Here is a 20,663-nt window from a genome sequence, read left to right as displayed (position 1 = left end):
TTACCTTGGCTTTAGGAACCTGGAAGGGACATTTTTCATTATTTGATGTCATAAACTTAACGAATAATCAAGAAACAAATCGTATAAATCGTTGCTGCCTAATAGTTACAAATTAAATGTAAAAACTGTGTAAAATTAAATAAGTTATTTAAAAAACTCGAACAATTGTTGATGTAATGTTTAAGTGTTCACATTTTTCCAAGTGTGTTTGTTCTGACAGTCACTAAACTGACTTTTCATGTGAACCCATCCTTTAAATACTGCTATGGAAATAATATCTGGCTTCATAATCCTGATAGTAGTCAAATGTCAATTCAGTAAAAAAAAAAATCAGACCAGCGTAATTTACAAAACGCGTTTTACTTTTCGTTACCGTAGCTACGGGAAAAGTGAAGGGACAAGGATATGTTGCTGCTGCTGAATAGGAAAGCTTAGCTAACGCTTTCCCTGAACATGGCAGCACATTTGAAACGTCGAGTTTATGAGGAATTTTCCAAAGTTGTACAGGTGAGCACGTGAAACCCTTTTATCGCTGCACGCCGTAGACTCATAACTTAAAATGAAAGTTGGTCTTGAGAGCTAACTAGCCTCGGAAGCTAACGCTACATGGCTACATGGCTAACTAGCCAACAACAGCTAACAGTCACAACATAACGCAGGTCAAAGCTGCTGTTTGTGCAAAATGAAAGCTGTTATAAATCAATCTGGGCTGTGACTCAATTCACTCGTGAACAACCTACCTTGTCAAATGTTATCTAAGTTTTAAGTGCAAGATAACAACGTTTAATAGCGAGTAACGTTATTGATGAAATTAAATTCGTTCATGTGGCTTGTAAAAGTTAATGCTCACCAGTTATTGGTTTCTTTGTCACGTTATTTTCAATATCCATCCATTAATGATCAGCTGGTTTACAGAAATATCTTGATCATCTGTTAACAGCAAAACAAACGAGTGTATCATCTCCTAGATATTAACACTATGCTCTATATTAAGGTGCCATAAGTTTATGCTAAAGACAGACTTTCTCAGCTTGGAGCTGTTTTTCGTGAGTGACTCTGAGAAGCTGGCTGTGAATTATACCCATGATTGTATACTTATGGTATGATCTATCATTATTACCCCATGTCAGTAATAATCACCCATCAAATGTTCACACCCTTGATTGTTCTCCCTCTAGTTGATCTTAAACTTCGAACAAATCTAGAATAATCAAAATCAAAAAGAGCTTTATTGCCAGGTAGTATTTTACACTTACGAGCAATTTGCTATGGATGTGCAAGTTATAAAAGAATAATAGAACTATGTGTAAAGGAAACATTTGCGTTACTGTGGATTTGTGTTGTGCAAACATACTAGAGGGGGAGAGAATTTGTTTTTATATAAATATAAAATTTCCAAAATAATAATAAAGCCACATTTCTGCTAATTCTTATAAAAAAAACAGTATGAAGCAGTGTTGGGTCATAAGATTCGAAGAAAAGAAAACAGTGAGATAAAATGTATTTAAAATATTCACATGTGACAGAGTAATGCTAAATAAATAGGGTAGGTTGAAGGTTTTGTCTAACCAGAAAAGGAGAGAATATACACACCCTGAGGGAGGATTATTACACCACATCCTTTTTGTAGAAAATTTTTTTTCAGTTTCAGCTGTTTGATGCTTGCAGATTCCCCATGAAGAAACTCCAGCCAAGAAGCTGCGTTTGTCCAAACCCAGTAAGTCTGCAGCTCTGCACATTGACCTCTGCAAGGCCACCAACTCTACTGATGCCCTGCAGTACCTGCTGCAGTTTGCACGCAAGCCTGTGGAGACGGAGAGCGTGGAGGGTGTTGTCAGGATCTTGTTGGAGCACTACTACAAGGTAAAGAACTAAGGGTCATAACCAGAAACGTGAAAATAATCCATGGCTTTAATAGCTTTATAAATAAAAAGATAAAGCTATTAAAGCCGTGGATATAAATATACAAATATCTTGGTTATGTTCATTTGGTTGAGTCTAAGCAAAGCTGATCAGACAAAACACATCTGATGCTGCTGATGTTTTCTCTCTTAGGAGACAGATAACTCGGTGAGGCTGAAGATTGCCTCTCTGCTGGGTCTGCTGTCCAAAACGCAGGGCTTCAGCCCCGACTGCATCGTAGACGACGCCATTAACACACTCAGCAATGAGAGTAAGGCACATTTACACACAGTCTGAAGCTTGCCTTGTTTTACTTTCTTACTTACACATGCACATTACATTCTCTGTCCTTCTGTTATCTGGTTACTTTTAAACTCAACAAGCCATAATTACACAAAATGACATTGTTTGTTATTCACTAGAGTTCTTTGACATATACTGTGATTTGTTTTTAGTTTTCTTATTAAAGGTTTTATTTAAACATATTTTGAAATACGGGTATTAAAGTTTTCAGTGTCCTCTATAGAAGAGCAGTGGAAATTGCAACAAGATCTACAGAATCATCTCTGGCGAAACACTAAAAACACTTGAACATAAAATTGAATGATGTTAAAAAATTTGACCTCCACAAAACACACATTTTAAAAGTTAACAGAGTGTCTGTGTTTGCTCCGTTCTGTCTGCAGAGTCCCACCAGGTTCTCGCCCAGCTGCTGGACACTCTGCTGGTCATTGGTGCACAACTGCCTGAGAGTCCTACCGTCAGACACAGGCTCATAGAGGTGGCCTGCAAGGTGACACACACACGGTACTCATCTTAAAGTCTTCTTTCTGCTTTCAACAGGACTTTCTGCATAACGACCAAAATCTTCTGTGTTATTTCTCTTTCTTCCTCTCAGCACCTCTCTGATACGTATTTCGGGGTGAGGAACAAGTGTCTGCTGCTCCTCGGATGTCTCGGCATGGTGGACACTCATCTGACCAAAGACAACGAGGGGCTGGGCACATCGTTAGGTTTGTGCCATCGTTCAGTATATTTAGATAGCTGAACTGTGATTCGGTCTTTCCTTACTTTAAGATAACATGTGTGCATGCTTCTCAATGTCTCAAAATGTTTGATATATAGAGAGGAAAATATTCTACAAGAACATGTGTTCGTTTTGGCATTTTTTTTCTTTCACTTTTTACGTTTATTGATTGGAAATATTAGTTTATTAGTTGTTATGGAATTAAATAAGCCTTTAAAATCTCTGCCAAAACAGTCAGAACTCTAATTTATTCTCAAATCTTTAAAATCGCTTCTTGGAAACTCACATTTATTGATCGTGCTTTGAGTTGTTGTGTGACATTTTACGTTGTTCCAGGAGGAGTGAGGGACGTCCAGAGTATCATCAGTGACTATTTTGGAGACCAGGACCCGAGAGTTCGCACTGCAGCCATCAAAGCCATGGTAGGACAGCGCCAACACCTGCCCTCACCAAAACCTAACCAGCATATCACTCTTTTATTTACGGACCACACACACAATAAAATTATAACCAGCAGGGAGAAACTCCAGTCTGCTCTTATTCCAGCTCATACTGTTTGTTTTCCAGCTGCAGCTGCATGAGAGAGGAATGAAGATTCATGAGATCATTTATGACCAGGTAACAGCGCAATTTATATTTACTGAAACCTGCCAAAATAAAAAATGTGGATGTTTAGACTTATGTGTTGTAGAATACTGGTAATTATGTTAATCATCCTCTGGTGGCAGCCATAGCAGACAATGGCTGCTACAGTGGCTATAAATGTGTGTGTACATGTGTTTGCAGGCCTGCAGGTTGCTGTCTGATGATTATGAGCAGGTTCGCTCTGCTGCCGTGCAGATGGTTTGGGTGCTCAGCCAGCTGTACCCAGAAAGGTGAGACTTTCAGAATAGCTGCAGAGCTGGCTCCACTTTCTGCATCAACAACATCACAAGCTTTATAATAAACCTTTTAATAATGAACTTTACAGAACTTTTCAAAACAAATTTACAAAGTGGCTGAAACAGGAGGAAACACATTTCAGGACTGTAATGAAAAAAAAAAGATAACCAAAAATAGTTCTCTACATTTTTAAATTTCCATGTAGTGGCTGTACCACTTTGGAGTGGCCTTGCCTGACTTGTAGTTCACTGTTCTGTCCAATCAGCATTGTGCCCATCCCGTCGTCCAATGAAGAGATCCGACTGGTTGATGACGCATTTGGGAAGATCAGTCACATGGTCAGCGATGGCTCCTGGATGGTCCGAGTGCAGGCCGCCAAAACACTGGTGAGGGAGACGGATCAGACCAAGAGATTTTCATCTCTATAAATACTCAGTTCAGTTTGTCACTGGAGCCCCTTTAAGACGTGTATCTCATTTCCAACAAGTCTGAACTGAATGCTGTTGGATAAAGACTGCAGCTGTTTGGACATTATAAAAAAAGGCAGCAGAATTTTCTGTCTAATGAACGATTGGGATATTCACTGTGAGAAGATGGTTGAGTTTCCTTGACACTCTCATTCATGTTTCAGTCCATCACTGATGACGCTCTTCGTTCTTCAAATCATTAAACCTTTCTCCTCACCTCCGTTTTCCAACAGTTACACCGCTCCCTCTCACACGCCAGGTGCCAAATAACATGTATGCATAGTGGCTCTTTCTCACAACAGCCCTGTTAAGTCTCATTAAAGCCATAGCGAACACTAACATAACAGAAACCTATATCTGAATGACAAAAGTGAATCTTTTCTTGTGTGTTAGGGTTCGATGCTGCAGGTCAGTCCTCACTTTCTGGAGCAAACTTTGGATAAGAAGCTGATGTCAGATCTCAGGGTGAGTAATTGAATTTTGTTCACAAGATATCTGCTTATTTTTAACTGTGAGCAAAATTAGAAATTCCCACAACATTAATCCGCACTCCTTCACTCACTACCTTTTCCTCCTCCTCTTTTCTGTATCCAGAGGAAGCGTACGGCCCACGAACGGGCCAAGGACCTCTTTGCTTCTGGAGAGTTCTCCTCTGGCAGAAAGTGGGCCGACGACGCCCCCAAGGAGAAACTGGACTCAAACACTGTCAACCTCATCGCCTCAGGGGCCTGCGGGGCCTTCGTTCACGGCCTGGAGGATGAGATGTTTGGTACGTGAAGATAACCTGTTTACAAGAAAAGAGGCTGTGTTTTAAAAGGTTTTACGACATGGTATGTAGTCGTGATTTCTACAGTGTCCGCAAATATGAGTACAAGTAAAAATGTAACATCTAGGAAAGTCTCCTCGCTTCACTTGCCTTCCCCTCTTTCTTCTACTCAGGACTAGTTTATTCATTTTATGGTGCTTTACATATTTACATACATATTTTCTGTCTTTAATTTTATTTCAGAGGTCCGTATTGCGGCGGTGGAGGCGTTGTGCCAGCTGGCTCGGTCGTCTCCCAGCTTTGCCGAAAAGTGTCTGGACTTCCTGGTTGACATGTTCAACGACGAGATTGAGGAAGTGAGGCTGCAGTCCATCCATGTGCTGAGAGAAATCTCTACCCATATTACACTCAGAGAGGACCAGCTGGACACTGTGCTGGCTGTGTTGGAGGTATACATACACACACTGGTGAAACAATCCATCTTTAAAACCTTAAATATGTTATTAAAGCCTGAGATACGCACACATTGATGAAACCACTGTCGATCTCCAGGACTCGTCTCGTGACATCAGAGAAGCTCTCCATGAATTGATTTGTTACACCAACGTCTCCACCAAAGAGTGTATCCAGCTGGCTCTGCTGGAGCTGCTGAAGAACCTCAACAAGTATCCCACCGACCGCAACTCTGTCTGGAAGTAAGACTGTGTGTGCCTGGCGTGCATTTGTTATCGGAAGTGAATAGATTTTTAGAACTCGTTTGAGTGAGGACAATATTTTCTAATTGTAAAAGTGTCACCACATATAACAACACTATTTCATATTGACAATTTCAGACATCAAAACAAGAAGAAGAAACAAGCAAGAGCATTTAAGTCAACATATAAGAAACCCTGTAAATATGCTGCAGCTAACATTGGTGGTTTTCTTTGTAAAACATTTTCCAGCATGTGAGCGCAACTATTAATTTCGGTAGTGATGCCATGGTGTGTGTATGTAACAATACTTTTCATTAACAAAAGCATTATATAATTACCTAAACACACCTTCAATAACACAACACTACTTCTGATAAAGTTACATTTGAACCTTTGTGCAAAATGGAATGCAGAAGTTAAAAAAATAATGAAACTGACTATATCAACATCTTTGAGGATCACCTATAGTGAAAAAATCTTTTAAAAGGGTGCCCTGATTTAAATACATTTGGGAACTACTGGTCTAAGATTTCCCTGAAAATATGGAATCATCTTCAAAGTGACCGTGGTGTTCATCAACGCTGTGAGACAAGAGTAAGAAAGGGAACAATGTGTCCTTATCGAAGCATTAGACGCATTGGTAAAGACAAATAGACCCTGAATCTGGTGTAATGATTTGTTGTTATACAGACTGTCCATTGATGACCTGATGTCTGGTTGGGTTTTTTATTTTCTTCTTTCCCGTTAGGTGTCTGAAGTTCCTGGGTTCCCGTCACCCAACGCTGGTGTTGCCGCTGGTTCCTGAACTGCTCAGCACACACCCTTATTTCGACACACCGGAGCCTGACATGGACGATCCGGCCTGTATCCTTCACACACCTGAAAATCTCAAAACACACTTTCATTAACGCAGACAAACCACATTAACCTTATTCTGCAGCGGCTGAACTATGAACGAAAGTCTCCACATTAGCTGCACGTTCAGATCAGAGCAGCCAGAGGGACATGTGAACTGTGTTTTTCTTTCTTTGACTCTGGCTGTTGATCTCAGATATTGCGGTGCTGGTGTTAGTGTTCAACGCTGCCAAGTCGTGTCCCACCATGCCGGCGCTGTTCTCCGACCACACCTTCAGACACTACTCCTACCTGAGGGACAGTCTGTCACACCTCGTACCGCCACTAAGAGTGAGAACGGAAAGACTGTAGTATTCAGAACAACGTCCATAGTCCTAATACTTCAATCTAAGTAATCTAAGTAACGAGCTAAACTTTGACCTTTTGATCCAGTTTTCCAACTAGCACTGTTTTCCTTCATAATTAATTCGCTGATTATTTTCCTGATTAACTCATTATTAGTTTCTTTCTCCTGTAAAATCAGAACATAATTAAGAATAATAATCGCAGCTTTTTTTAAATACAAGGTGACGCCTCAAAATTGCATCTTTCCTTCAGACCAACACAAGACAAAGGAGTTCACAATTGATAAGCTGGAAAAAGAACAAGTAGTCGATCAAAGTAGTTGCTTATTATTTTTTTGTTGTCTAGTCGTTTCAGCTCTGTTCTCATTCCTAAACTTGATTATGGTCTTGTCAGCAAAACATGGATGGACCCTTTTTAGGGAATTTCCAACAGCCATGTAAATGTATGTACATCAACAACATGTAGTGAAACTCCCATCCCAAGTCCTAAAAATGAGACGAGCAACAACCAGATCTGGTTTACAGTCTGAACGATGCTGTACACACGTTGTAGCCGTCCCTACTTAAACTGGGACCGGCTTCCTGTTGTCAAAAGTTGGTTGAATTCCTTAAAATGTATCTGGATACGTAGGTTAACATCACTGTCACCTAAACCATCAGAGAAAGCAGCGAAAGAAAAGAGGCCTGATGGCATCATATTTTTTGAATTACCAGACCAACAGTCAGTCACACACTTCCATGTACACAACATTTACAAGACATTCAATGGTACACTCACTGTCTCTCCTCTTTTAGTTGCCAGGCAACGGGCTGGACTTGGTGGACTCGCGTTGTGGTTCGGGTTCTGTGGAATCAGCTCAGCTCTTCCTTCAACAGAGTCTGAACAGGGTCAGCACTATCCAGAATCTGGAAGCACCTGGAGCCCAGGACCTGCTGGACTTCACCATACGGTACACACACACACACAAAGTGACATAGGCAAGCGCAGGAAGCTTGTCTTTAAGTCATCTGTACTTTATTCTGAATCAGTACTCACTTTGTAACAGGGTTTTATTTAGCAGCTCCAAAACTGTCTTTAAGAGGTGGTATTGTGCTTTTTGGCTTTTCCCTCTCCTTTGTTGAGTTATATACCTTTTTAGAGCATGTAATAGGTTTGCAAAGTGAAAAAGCCCACCCCAAAGGGAGTTCCCATCTCCCACAGCTCTGAACTGCTTGAAAACAGCTTGTTTATAGTCCAGCCACTTTCCTGTGATGTAGAGACAGAGCTCAGTTAAAACTTTATGGATGAAAGATCCTTTTGTTACAGATTAATAACTCACCGCTCTGAAACTCTCGCTCCAGTCCATGTTGCCAAGCTGGTCGGCAACATGTACAGCTGAACCCAAGCTGTTTACGGGCTTCTCGCTGACCCGCCCTTCTCTGCTGATTGCATGTGCAACACGCAACAGAAGATCATTTAGAGACAAGATGTATCACTCCATAGCTAAAACGAAGCCTTCAACACAGTGTGAAAAGAGGAGCTGCAGCAATGTGCAGTATGACAAAAAATATGTTGTTGTTTTTTTTAAATGAAACCATGTAAACCTGTTCTGGTACAAGCCCTAAATAAGATTTTGAACCTGAGCATAATACCACCTCTTTAAGTTTTATTTTGCCCATCCAAGACATTTAGAGCAACACATCTTTTTTGTTGATTTGTTTTTGAAGGGTGTCGTATGCTCTCTAAACTTTCAGAGGTCCTGGTGGTTGTTAGTGTTACCTGGGGAAAAAAAATAAAATAGCACAAACATTTGAATATACTGTGTGCAAAAACACTTAATATTTTAATTGTCTAGTCCTCAAGCTTCACAGAATGGATGTTATTTGTTGCATAATAAAATGATCCCACAAAGTTTGGAGGTTGTTTTACGATCTGAAACCTGTTTATCTGGTAAAATGGTAAATGTACAGGTGAATTTTTGGAATTCATCAGCATTTTTTTTGGTCGATCAATGAGAATGTTAATGTACAGGTTGTGTATAGGAAAAATTTTAAATGTCATCAAGTACGCTGTGATGAATTTAACTCCTTTGAAGTTGTCACTCTTAAAGTTGGAGGGCTGCAATCTATCATATTTGTTATAATTTATCGCCCCCCTAAACCAGCTGGAGGATTTTTATCAGAACTTCCTGAATTTTTATCTACTCTGGTTTTAAATTATGACAGAATTGTTCTTTGTGGCGATTTTAATATTCATGTTGATGACCCCACCAATGTTAATGCAACTGACTTTTTAAATATGGCCACTTCTTTTAACTTCAAACAACATGTCAAAGGGCAAACACATAACCGTGGTCATACACTGGACTTGGTTTTTACCCTGGGTGTCAGCATTTCCTCTGTGGAATTAGTGGACATGAACATATCTGACCACAGATGTATTGTTTTTAGCTGTGATTCGCCTGTTACTCATGCCACCTCACCAAGCTCCGTGTGTTCTCACGTCTTTAATGAACAAAGTGTTTCAAAGTTTTGCGCATTGTTTCAGATCCAAAGCCAACACCTGTCTGATTCCAACACCAACAATCTGGTCGATCACTTCAATCATATCTGCTTGTCGTCACTCAATATTACTGATCCTCTAAAGGTTAGGCCTACGTCTAAAGCTAGTAAGCAACCCTGGATAAATGACAGCATTCGCAGCCTAAAAAGGGAATGCAGGAAAGCAGAGCGCAGATGGAAAAAATCCAGTCTCCAAGTCCATTACCTCAGTCTGAAGGATTTATTAATTAACTACAATAACATGGTTAAGGATGCGAGAACACACTATTTTTCTGAACTCATTACTACACATAAACACCAGGTTTCTGTTTAAGACTGTGGATCAGCTGGTAAACCCAACCCCTCCTTGTGCCTCAGCTGGAAGTAATGATGACTGTGAATTGTTTTTATCTTATTTTACCAATAAGGTGGCGTCAATCAGAGCCTCTATTACCCCCGCGGCCTCTTACTCAGAGGTCCCTCACCAGCAACAAGAGAGTTTTAACCAGTTTTATCCCATCGACTTGTCTGAGCTTTTAAAAACAATATCACAATATCACAGAGTGTCCTCCAGCCCACTTGATGTAATACCTACAAAATTTTTACTGAAAGTAATAGATTCTGTTGGGCCCCATTTGATCTCTGTTTTCAACAGCTCCCTATCTACTGGTTGTGTCCCTGATTATTTTAAAACGGCTTGCGTGAACCCACTTTTAAAGAAACCTGGTTTAGATCCCTCCCTCCCACATAATTTTAGACCAATTTCAAAACTTTTATTGCAAAGATTCTAGAAAGAATTGTGTCCAAACAGCTGCTTACTGTGCTGGAAAATAACAAAATTATTTGAAAAGTTTCAGTCTGGTTTCAGGAAGTACCACAGCACTGAGACTGCCCTGCTTAAAGTCACCAATGACCTTTTAATGTCTGCTGATGAAGGTATGTGCTCAGTCCTTGTACTCCTGGACCTTAGCGCTGCTTTTGACACCATTGATCACAACATCATGTTAGACAGACTGAGGCACTGGGTGGGGATCTCTGGTACTGCTCTAGAATGGTTTTCATCCTACCTGTCAAATAGGAAGTTCTGCGTGTCTGTAAACAACTATGTCTCCTTGTTCTGTCCAGTTAAATATGGTGTGCCTCAGGGGTCGGTCTTAGGACCCATTTTGTTTTCCTTGTATCTGCTTCCCCTTGGACATATTATCCATAAACATGGCATTTCTTTTCATATTTATGCTGATGACACACAAATATACTTGCCCGTCAGATCCACAGACCCTGGAATGCTGAGTTCACTTAACGCCTTTGTGAAGTGAAGAAAAAATGGATGTCAAATAATTTCCTCCAGCTGAACTCAGACAAAACAGAAATCCTGGTCATTGGCTCCCAGCAGATGGCAAAACAAATACTGCCATCTGCTGGTTCCCTAGTAAATCACATTAAGCCTGTGGCAAAGAACTTTGGTGTTTGGTTTGATAGTAATTTAAATTTCGAGCAGCACACCACAAAGCTTGTTCAATCATGTTTTTATCAACTTAGAAATATAGCAAAAATTTGATCTATGTTAACTTTTAAGGACACCGAGACCATTTTACACGCCTTCATCTCATCACGCCTGGATTATTGCAACAGCCTTTTCACCTGTTTAACCCAAAAATCTATTGATCGACTCCAGACTGTCCAGATCTCAGCTGCCAGGCTTTTAACCAGAACAAAGAAATATGACCACATTACTCCTATTTTAGCTTCATTACACTGGCTCCCAGTATGTTTTAGAATTGACTTTAAAATTCTATTGATCACTTTTAAAGCTCTTCATGGCCTCTCGCCTTGTTATATTTCTGACCTTTTAGTCCCATACGCACCAGCACGTACCTTGAGATCCTCGGGCAGAGGTCTGTTGTCTGTTCCAGAGTCTCAACTGAAAACTAAAGGGGACAGAGCGTTTGCTGTCAGGGCCCCGAGGCTCTGGAACAGCCTGCCCGAGGAAATCAGGTCGGCTGAGTCAGTGAACTCTTTTAAGTCCCTTCTTAAAACATACTTTTATAGGAGAGCCTTTCCCGATCTTATTTGACTTTATTTTATCCCTTTTATTTTATTCTATTTCACTAATTTTATATTAAATTTTCATGCTCTTATCTTTTTTGTATTATTCTTTACACTTGTTAAAGCACTTTGTAACTTGTTTTTGAAAAGTGCTCTACAAATAAGGATTATTATTATTATTATTATTATTACTTTCAGAGACCTGCAGCGGCTGGGGGAGCTGCAGACTGAGCTGGCTGGAGCTGCTGATTTCTGTGCTACGTACCTGCGCTGCCAGCTGCTGCTCATGAAGGTAGGGGTATCTGTTGCTAACATTAGCATGAGTTAAGGAAACAGAACGGTTGTTCCAAAGTAAGGCCCTCGATGTCTTACCTTTGCCTCATTTTTTCAGGCTCTGAAGGAGAAGCTGTGGAGCATAGCGGTCCCTCTCTGCCTTAAACAAAACGTCACGGCCACAGCAGCAGCTCAACAGGTCAGCACACACACACACACGTGTTGGTATTACCACACCTGTGAAATCATTTAGGGTGACTTTTGTCTGTTAACGTGTGTGGTTGTGTTTGCAGATCTTAGAGGAAACCTATAAGCTGGAGTTTCTGTACAGCGGTTTGGACAGCAGACAGGTGGCCACTATACATCATGTTCGCCTTCAGGCCAAAGCGCTGCAGCTCATCCTGACTGCTCGCACCAGGCAAGGGTCAGTACAAACACACACACAAACACACACATTCAACACATACAAGTCTTCATGTGGAGTACATCTGTGTGCAGATGTTTCTTAGTTTGTAATTTCTCCTCAGGATGGATCCCCTCATCAGCAGCTGTGAGAAGTTTCTGCAGGACATTGAGTCGTTTCAGCGGTAAGATCTCTACCTGTCTTTCTATCTTTCAAACTATTAATTAGGACATTCAAGCTTTAATTTGTGAGTCAGAACATCCTCTGCTTTGTCTTGTCTGGTGATCCCTTGCAAGACAAAAGCAATGACAAGACATTTCTAGATGCAGAGGGTGGCACAACTTTCCTAAATGTCCGTGTTTTGTCTCTGATACATTTTGTTACATTCTTCCCTCTTCATTTTGTAAATATTTGACGTATTGGTTGAACCTGCTAATGAGCAACAGGAATGGTAGTCATTCACTGTCAGGAGGAGGGCAGAGTCTCACTGTTTTGTGGTTCCATGTAGACCTGCCAGTCTAACTGTCCAAGTCTCTGAAGCTCTCATCTCACTGTTTCTTCATTCCATGTTTCCTGCAACCCTCAGGCTCTTTCTGACGGAGCTGCCCCACCTGCAGGACAGTTTTGTGGATAAGCTTTTGGAGCTGATGCCCCGGCTGTCGTCCTGTAAACCAGTGGAGCTGGTGAAGATCCTCCAGACAACCCTGAGACAGAGTGGCCTGCTGCAGCTCAGACTGCCTGAACAGGTATAATGAGTAAACAAGTCACTGGAGGAAGGTTGTCTGACCACTGAGGCAGTACGCTCATGCAGTGTGTATCTGCAAATACACAGGGCAGGAGTGATAATTCTCGGACCAAGAGAGTTATTTTCACGTGAAGGAAATGTACACAGATATAAAAAAGCAGTGATGCACAGTTTGATCAACAGAATACCTTTTTGTTTTATTCCCCTGCTGGTTCACAGATCCATCGGGCGACAGCCAACATCATAGAGCCGACAGGGGAGTCTGACAACCCGCTGAGGTTCACGTCGGGCCTGGTGGTGGCGCTAGACATTGACGCAACACTGGAGCACGTCCGCGACCCCCAGAACACAGTCAAAGTACAGGTCAGTTTGATCTAACTAACTACTTGATGTTTTGGGATTTGTTCAGGTCTTCAGCGCTCCTTTGTCGACTGTAGCACAGCTGTTCAGTATTTTTTCAATATTCAAAATTAGTTTGGGGTGACAAATAAAATCAGGATATGCCTTCTGATAAACGTGCGTTTTTAAGAGATTTAAAAGAGGACACTGATTCTGAGAGCCTTATTTCCTCTGGCAGGACGTTCCAAAAGTAATAAGATAATATCTTAAAGTCAATCCCAAAACAAAGCATATAGAACAATTTCTGCATCTCTAAAATGTAAAATATACCTAATTTTAACAATATCTCTGAGCTGACAAAAACAAGAGTGGACAAGTTTAGTTACGTGTTGCCTGAAACATAAATTTCTGTCGAATAAAATACAAAGATTTCTGGAAACAGGCTTTATTGTGTTGCGACAGGTGACAAGCAGATGAGGTGTTGCAGAACAATAACAAGGATTTCTGTTTTGTTAAAATAAAACATTTTTATCATGTAATATTACATGGACATAGTTTTATAAAACTACCTCACACACTCTTCACATGTGAATAATTTTAATTGCAGTAAAAATATACATAATATTCAACGCATAGCTCAGTGCTGCTTTGGTCCCAGTGAAAGTCAGTGTTGAATGCTGGTTTTAAGGACTTAAATCCTGTGGAAAACCCTGAACTGGATCTCTGGGGGGGGGGTTAGTAATGAGACTTTCTTCTACTCTTAAAGTTACAGATTTTTGCAACTGGCTGATCATCAGTGTTCATTGTTGCTAAAACCCTTTGCTGCTTGCTCACTCGCTCTGAATATGAACACCTGCTGTCTCTGCAGGTTCTGTATCCAGACGGCCAGAGTCACGTGATCCATCCTAAACCTGGAGACTTCAGAAAGCCTGGACCAGATAGACACAGACTCATCACACAGGTTTACCTCTCGCACACCGCATGGACAGGTCGGTGTAACTCTCACACACACATCTGAGGTTCCTGCTTTAGGGACATTTTTAAATGCTTTCATCTCCATCTGCTCTTAATTGGGGATTAAAGATTAATCAAGAAGCAGAGTTAGGGATTCGGCTACATATCGAACTCAGTGCAGCCGTCCAAAAAAAGATCTTTCCAACTTTCTCTCTCCTGTGCCTGTAGCTTCAGTGTGTCTGCTCGCTATAGTCCCCAATCACATTCCTGTTTCAATTTAACACCAGCATTAGCTACCAATGCTACTTGTAACTAGCTCCTAGCTCATTAGAATAATATCCAATTGTTTAAATTGAGTAAAAAGAAAGTTTTGTATCGGATTTTAGATTATGTATCTAGGTAGGTATGAAATTTGAGAGGGAGAAGCCCACAACTCAAACCTTTAAACTTATCTATGAATTCAGTTTGACATTGTTTCCTCTCCGTCTTTGTCTCCCAGAGCCGTCTCAGATTGAGGTGCGTCTCCTGCTGGCCTACAGCTCCTCCTCAACCTCCCTCTCCTCGGCTTCCAAGCTCGGGTGGAGCGACAGCATCGACGCCCTCCCGCCACCAGAAGCCACCGTGGAGGGAACCATTCCGTTCAGCAAGTCCGTCAAAGTCTTCATCATGCCCAAACCTGCGCGACGCTAACAAGACTCTCTTCAGCTTTCACATGAAACAGTTTCTTGGATTGTTTTTATTTTTGGATCAGGACTGAAACAAGTCAGCCATGTTGAGTTAATTAGTGTTAGCAGTGTCATTGCATATTTACATTCACAATAATAATAACTAACAATAACTGACCTGAATTAAAACTGTACAGAAAAATACATAATTTTTAATTTGGCCAAGCAAAAATAATTCATGGTTAAGTCGTAGGAAGCACAAGAGTTTTGTTTTTTTCCTCCTCGTGGTGTGTCAGGGATATTTTTGGACAATTGTTTCTTATAAAGACAAACCCATGTGATGGAGATGATTCATTTTCTATGTTGTGTAGCAAACAAACAAAGTTTTCACCTCATTAAAAAGTGGACTTTACTGTACATTCATTATGTTTTACTTTATATTTATCTGTCTCTTTTACCTGACAGTGGTCCGTGTACTTTTACATTCCACAAAATTGGCCTCTATAAAGTAAAATCTACCTGTACTATATATTCACTTTGATCTAAAAGTGATGTTTGAAATTATATCAATGACAAACTGAACTCCCTGTTTAGACAACACTTCAGGATGAAGGTCTCTTCATCCTGTGTAAGTGCAGCTGAGTCAAATATGCCAAGGCCTTCTGAAGTGCATTTCTCTAGGAATTCGTTGATTTATACAGCTGAAATAGAGGCTTGCTCTCTTCAAATTGAACGATGTTTCAATCTTACCCTAAATCAGTTGTCTGTAGCTGAGACAGGATGAGAGCTAGAAGAGATAATCAGCTATACATATTGCAAAACAGACTGTGGGCAGTGGTGCACCACAGGCTGTCCCCATCTTCTGTAGGTCATCACAGTTGGTGCAGCGAGGGGCAAGGGGGGAATCATCAACAGGTGGAGTGGAAGACCCCGCCCACCTTGGCGCCCTGCCCAGCCAGTTTGTTGTATTCAGCGACGGCCTTCTCCGTCTGCAAGACTCTGACGTCGACCCCTTTCTGTTTCACAAAGTCCAGAGTGGAGGAGGGAACCTAAGAGAAGAGACGGCACAAACAAGTCTAATCTGATAATGCAGTAAGCCTCATCAGTAGGAATTCTCAATGCATACTTGACATTGAAGTAGAATCACAGACTGTATATAAAAGTTCTGTTTTACCTGCAGAGCTTCACTCATGCCTCTGCCGATGACCAGCAAGTCTATTCCCTTCTTCAGCACCTCCTCCAGGTCAGCAGGCTGTACTCCTGGGTAATGCTGCGGAGCGAAAAGCAAAATAATATATATCTCTATTTCTCTCTCTCTCTCTCTCTCTCTCGAGATATCTCTCTCTCTCTAGAGATAGATATAGATATAGATATATGGTTCCACTCACATCGGTCCCAGTCTCTCTCCAGTCCCAGGCCCGGCTGCCTCCAGGCCAGACCTTACAGTCCTTGTAGCTGGAGGAGCATCCTTTCACCTTCATGTGGCCCCAGGAGAGAGAGGCGATCTCTGGAGAGGACATGTTACGGGAGGATACCTGCTGTGAGACGAGGTTGAGACACAGACGTAACATGATGACTCTGTGCAGAGTAATGTACACGTTAGTTCCAGCAGGGCTTGAAAATCCTTTTAAAGGCCTCTCATTCACACACACAGCAGAGAGCCACCATGCAAGGTGCTGGAGCAATATGGGCTTCAATGTCTTGCCCAAGGATACTTGATGACATGTGGGAATCATGGACAACTTCTCTACCTCCTGAGCCACATCTTTTCAGACTGTACCATTTCAACTCTGAAGCATATCAGATTGCGCAATAAATCTCCAGTAAACTGCAGAACTACAATGTAAAAAGAAAAAGCAAGCAAACAAACTATCAACACTGTTCTTCTATATGCATCAATCTGAAAATACAGCAAAACTAAATACAAGCTTTGGCCATAACTGAACTAAGGAACTGTAACTTTATTCAAAATGAGTGTTTATGTTTTGGTAAGTTTGAAGACAAGGTCTCTTAACAACGGTCACGCTGTGAGAGATTTTGACCGACTTTTAAACACAGTAATTCTCTGCGTCTGCCTTACAGTTCGTTCTTGTTTGATGGAACAGATTAAAAACTATTAGAAAGGGATCTGCAATGCAAAACCATTCAGCTCTACTCAGATACAGACACCGACTTCACTCAACTTTCAGCACTTCTGTGGTGATTCAAAACCACAGATTCACTGTGAACATGTGACCAGATGAACTAGTGACCTCTTCAGTCTCATCACAACCAAAAAAAAAAAAACCCATCAGTACTCATCAGCAAGAAGTTACCAGCCCTTTCGGTCTTTACGTTGTTTTGGATATAAAAATCTATGAAAACTACAGAACTTTAATATTGTACGTTGTGGCTCAGAGAATTAGCATGTAAACTGCTTATAAACAGAGTGTATGTATAACCTCTAAATATCCGAAGTGGTTTACCATTTACCAAACTCCACAACAGACTTGTTATACTTATTATGCAAGTGACATTTCCTGAGGTACAACTTTAAATAACTTTTTTCTTGTCACGTCGTGAATGTGACACTACAGTGATTGTGATTACCGACTAGAATAACGCTGCCCAGACAGATTAACACACACCACCTTATAATTTGAGTTATTAAGGTATTTTTATCATTGAACACAGAGTGGGGGGTGCACCGGTCCTGGAGATACTGCAATACCAGGTCGATGCGTGGAGTGGACGGAGCAAGACCCTATTCCATCTCCCTACTCCAAAAATCAATTTAATATATGGTCCCCGGGTAGGGGACGTATCAGATATTAAACTGATAAGAACAGATACTACACTTGATCTTAGCCAAAAGGCCGAGAAGCGATAACGTGATGACGTCGGAGGCAAAGGCCTCATTCACCGCACACTCACTTTCACTGAGGGTGGAAAAGCTGCGGGACACTTTAAGGACAGTCGGCAAATAAGAGCAGCAAAGGACAACGAGCGACAGTCGAGGAAAATGTCACGGAGTCGCTACAAATAATGTTATTTAGAAGAAAGAAACGAAAATAAAGTGGCGCCTCGACGCTTCCGGGTCACGTGGAGGGCCTTCTAATCCAATCAGAATTTAAAGCAGTAGACTCTCAACAACGTTACAATAATACAAACAACTGTGCGTATTTTACTTTAATGTTAATTCTAAGAAACAAAGAGCTTTCATAACATTACAGAGTCCTCTGCGGGTGAAGAAACGGTTTGCTTTTTACGACATAGCGTCTGTTTTCAGAAACAAATGGAGCTCCGACAGTCGCAAGAGACTCTGCTCCCAGTGTGACAGAGGACATGTAGAGACAGAGCTGCACTTTCTAACCTCATGCCCTAAATATAAAACACAAAGACAAAAACACTTTGCAAACATTTCCCAAATATACCCCGAATTCGAATTCATATCACACAGAAACTCCCCTATTTACTGGGAGAAATGCCCAAATGTGAAATAATTGCTGCTCCTCATGCCATGAAGTGAGGACAACCAGTGGAACCTCAGACTAACAAATAACTGTACAGATTTTCAAATTATTATTTTGATCATTTGATATTTTAGTAATTGTTTTGATACTGATTTCTTTTCTTTTCTATTATTATTTTTTAATTAATTAATTTTTTGTCTATTAATATATACACACTGTTTCATTTATTTATTTTATTTTTTTTATATTTTTGTAGTTTTTTTAACACACACACACTTAACGTTTTATTTATTTAGATTTTAATAGTTTTTTTAAACACGCTTACTGTTTTGTTTATTTATTTTATTTTTAATATATTTTTATTTTTTCAACACACACTTACTGTTTTATTTATTTTATTTTAATTTTTAATATATATATTTTTCTTTTTAAAACACATACGCTTTGATTACTTTACACTTGCTGCTTCTTTTACGTGAGATCAGATTTCTTCCTCCACCGGATTATAACGTGTATAAAATAGTTAATGCAAATGTTAACTGCCAGTGTTTTTATCCGATGTGACTAATTCGAAGTCTTCGCAGTGATTTATAACTAAGTTCAGACACTGATTAGGTTTTAATTGAACATCATGTCGGGGGAGAGCGCGAACGCAGTCCCCACTACCACAAATTATGCAGTTGAGATTCCCGCATTTGGGGAATTCACAGGCGTCAGCAGCAACCTGGTTGTGCAATGGTTGAGCCTCATCCTGGGTGAACCACCTTCTTGATCATGGTGTCTCCCCTGCCAGGTAAGTATGACTCGTTCCTCTCAGACACGAGCGCCTCTTTCTGGGAGGAACCGCTTTCTGTCACGGTTGTAGCTGAATAAACCCGCGACACCAGAAATCACCGCGATTACAGCCTAAAATAATCCCAGGAATCTCCTTTAGAGATGCTTGGAGTAAAAGCGCTGTGGAAACGTGATATTAAACGGGTTTTATAACCTTTTTATTAACGTTATGTACTGGAAATTAAGCCTGCAGCTCTACTGGAGGACAGATCCATTCAAAAAAACAACACATCACCAGTTTGTAGTAGCTAAACAGTGTTGAGCTGGACACAAAAACACAAATATCTGCGTTAAACTTACCAAAGTGACCAGTAATCTCGATTATACGACGATCATCTTTCACAAATATTAGTGTACAACTTCCGCATTGGACGCTGAGTAGGTAATGAACTGCGCATGCGCCAAAAACAATGCTCCAGTGTTCAGAGGAAGAGAAAAACTAGTTTGATCAGTTTTTACTGGTCAATATAATCTATTTTTGTTGGACTCAAATTATGTGACTAGAACACAATCTTACACATCTAAATATTTTTTAAATCTCCCGCGACTCTTCTCACGGTGACGAACTGAGCTGCAGCGCCCTCTGCTGGGTAATTAAGAGCCTTCACAGTTCCTCTTAGCAAAAACAATCTTCCCCAAAGTGCTGAAGTTGTCACGAATATCCCATCGTGTTTGTTCGTACACGGCTAAGTAATGTGAAAGTTTTACTAAACACAAAACAACAACTACCGTTAGCGGGAAGCGGCCGTTGCCACTTAACTCCAACGTTAACTGAAATATGCATCAAACACCTTTGAATACACGGGAATAAATGTTGATTCGTCCACACAGTCGATAAAACTATCTAGTTGCCAGACTTTGCTGAAGCTTTGTTTGCTTCAAACTCCTAAAATATACTGATATTGTTGGCATGAGAGGAGTCTGACATTACAAAATAAGAACAGGTAAATAAACCTACCCCAACACGTCCTGACGCCCAAAACACACCTTTAAACCAGGTAATAATCATCTCCGACTCCTCAGAAATCTGCAGTGATGAAGGTCAGAGGTCGCGTTATGCAAATGAGCTCCACACCGCCTCCAATGAGTCGGTCAGCTCGTTCAGTAATTTGTTTGATGGTTGATGGAACAGTTTACTCACGGGGACAAAACTGGCTGTTTATTTCTGATTTTTGGACGCAGCACCGCTCACTGAACAGATCTCTGCCTCACTGCCACAAACAACTGTCTCCACCTGCTGGCATGTAAAGCCGTCTGCTCCCAGCGCTGTTCCACAGACTTCTATTCCTGTCATCATCACGCATAGACCAGTAAACCGAAATGTGCACATCCCACACAGAAATAATAGTAATCTCTTAAGGATTAGGACAACTGCACCAACTCCAGCACCCAGAACAAACTCATTTAAAATGGCTCTCTTCAATGTGAGATCACTTTCAAGTAAGACTTTTATCTTAAATGATTTTATCTTGTCTGCAAATCTAGATTTTATGT

The 20,663-nt window shown here is 40.7% G+C and overlaps 2 protein-coding genes and 2 non-coding genes across 9 annotated transcripts in view; 1 reads left to right on the top strand and 3 right to left on the bottom strand.

The window, feature by feature from the left end:
- Positions 1–369: 369 nt before the first annotated feature.
- ints4 (integrator complex subunit 4) lies at positions 370–15,300 on the top strand. The gene is made up of 24 exons (XM_038693685.1): positions 370–507; positions 1,669–1,863; positions 2,056–2,173; positions 2,589–2,695; positions 2,801–2,915; positions 3,266–3,351; positions 3,497–3,547; positions 3,716–3,804; positions 4,077–4,197; positions 4,672–4,743; positions 4,873–5,047; positions 5,288–5,493; positions 5,597–5,739; positions 6,488–6,603; positions 6,791–6,924; positions 7,734–7,888; positions 11,703–11,796; positions 11,896–11,976; positions 12,071–12,201; positions 12,305–12,364; positions 12,767–12,926; positions 13,145–13,288; positions 14,133–14,253; positions 14,718–15,300. The coding sequence occupies exons 1-24, from the start codon at positions 454–456 to the stop codon at positions 14,906–14,908; spliced, it is 2,919 nt and encodes a 972-aa protein (XP_038549613.1). The 5' UTR covers positions 370–453; the 3' UTR covers positions 14,909–15,300.
- The window catches only part of aamdc (adipogenesis associated, Mth938 domain containing), a 25,526-nt gene continuing 18,556 nt past the window's right edge, over positions 13,694–20,663 (bottom strand). For 2 of the 6 annotated variants that reach the window (XM_038693688.1, XM_038693686.1), the window contains 3 exons: positions 16,272–16,421; positions 16,058–16,153; positions 13,694–15,932 (listed from right to left, as the gene is read on the bottom strand). In XM_038693688.1, coding sequence (XP_038549616.1) covers positions 15,792–15,932; positions 16,058–16,153; positions 16,272–16,421 — 387 coding nt within the window. In that variant the 3' untranslated portion in view covers positions 13,694–15,791. Of the gene's footprint in view, positions 15,960–16,057; positions 16,154–16,271; positions 16,422–19,469; positions 19,623–20,663 lie in introns of those variants that run through there. The other 4 variants (XM_038693690.1, XM_038693691.1, XM_038693687.1 and 1 more) reach the window with 4 other exon arrangements.
- LOC119883662 lies at positions 17,560–17,750 on the bottom strand. Its single transcript, XR_005440732.1, has one exon. It is a non-coding gene; the product is annotated as a U2 spliceosomal RNA (small nuclear RNA).
- LOC119883651 lies at positions 18,972–19,136 on the bottom strand. The gene has a single exon (XR_005440722.1). It is a non-coding gene; the product is annotated as a U1 spliceosomal RNA (small nuclear RNA).

This window comes from Micropterus salmoides, unplaced genomic scaffold (genome assembly GCF_014851395.1).
Source record: "Micropterus salmoides isolate LMB-PRFRI ecotype aquatic unplaced genomic scaffold, ASM1485139v1 Ms_hic_scaffold_3, whole genome shotgun sequence".
In the NCBI taxonomy this organism is placed as follows: domain Eukaryota; kingdom Metazoa; phylum Chordata; class Actinopteri; order Centrarchiformes; family Centrarchidae; genus Micropterus; species Micropterus salmoides.
This window is presented reverse-complemented; position numbering and strand designations above follow the sequence as displayed.

Coding starts and splice junctions, on each gene's coding strand:
- ints4 (XM_038693685.1), top strand. CDS start 454: ATGGCAGCACATTTGAAACGTCGAGTTTATGAGGAATTTTCCAAAGTT. Junction 2,174..2,588: donor TAACACACTCAGCAATGAGA/GTAAGGCACATT, acceptor TTCTGTCTGCAG/AGTCCCACCAGGTTCTCGCC. Junction 7,889..11,702: donor CTGCTGGACTTCACCATACG/GTACACACACAC, acceptor TATTACTTTCAG/AGACCTGCAGCGGCTGGGGG.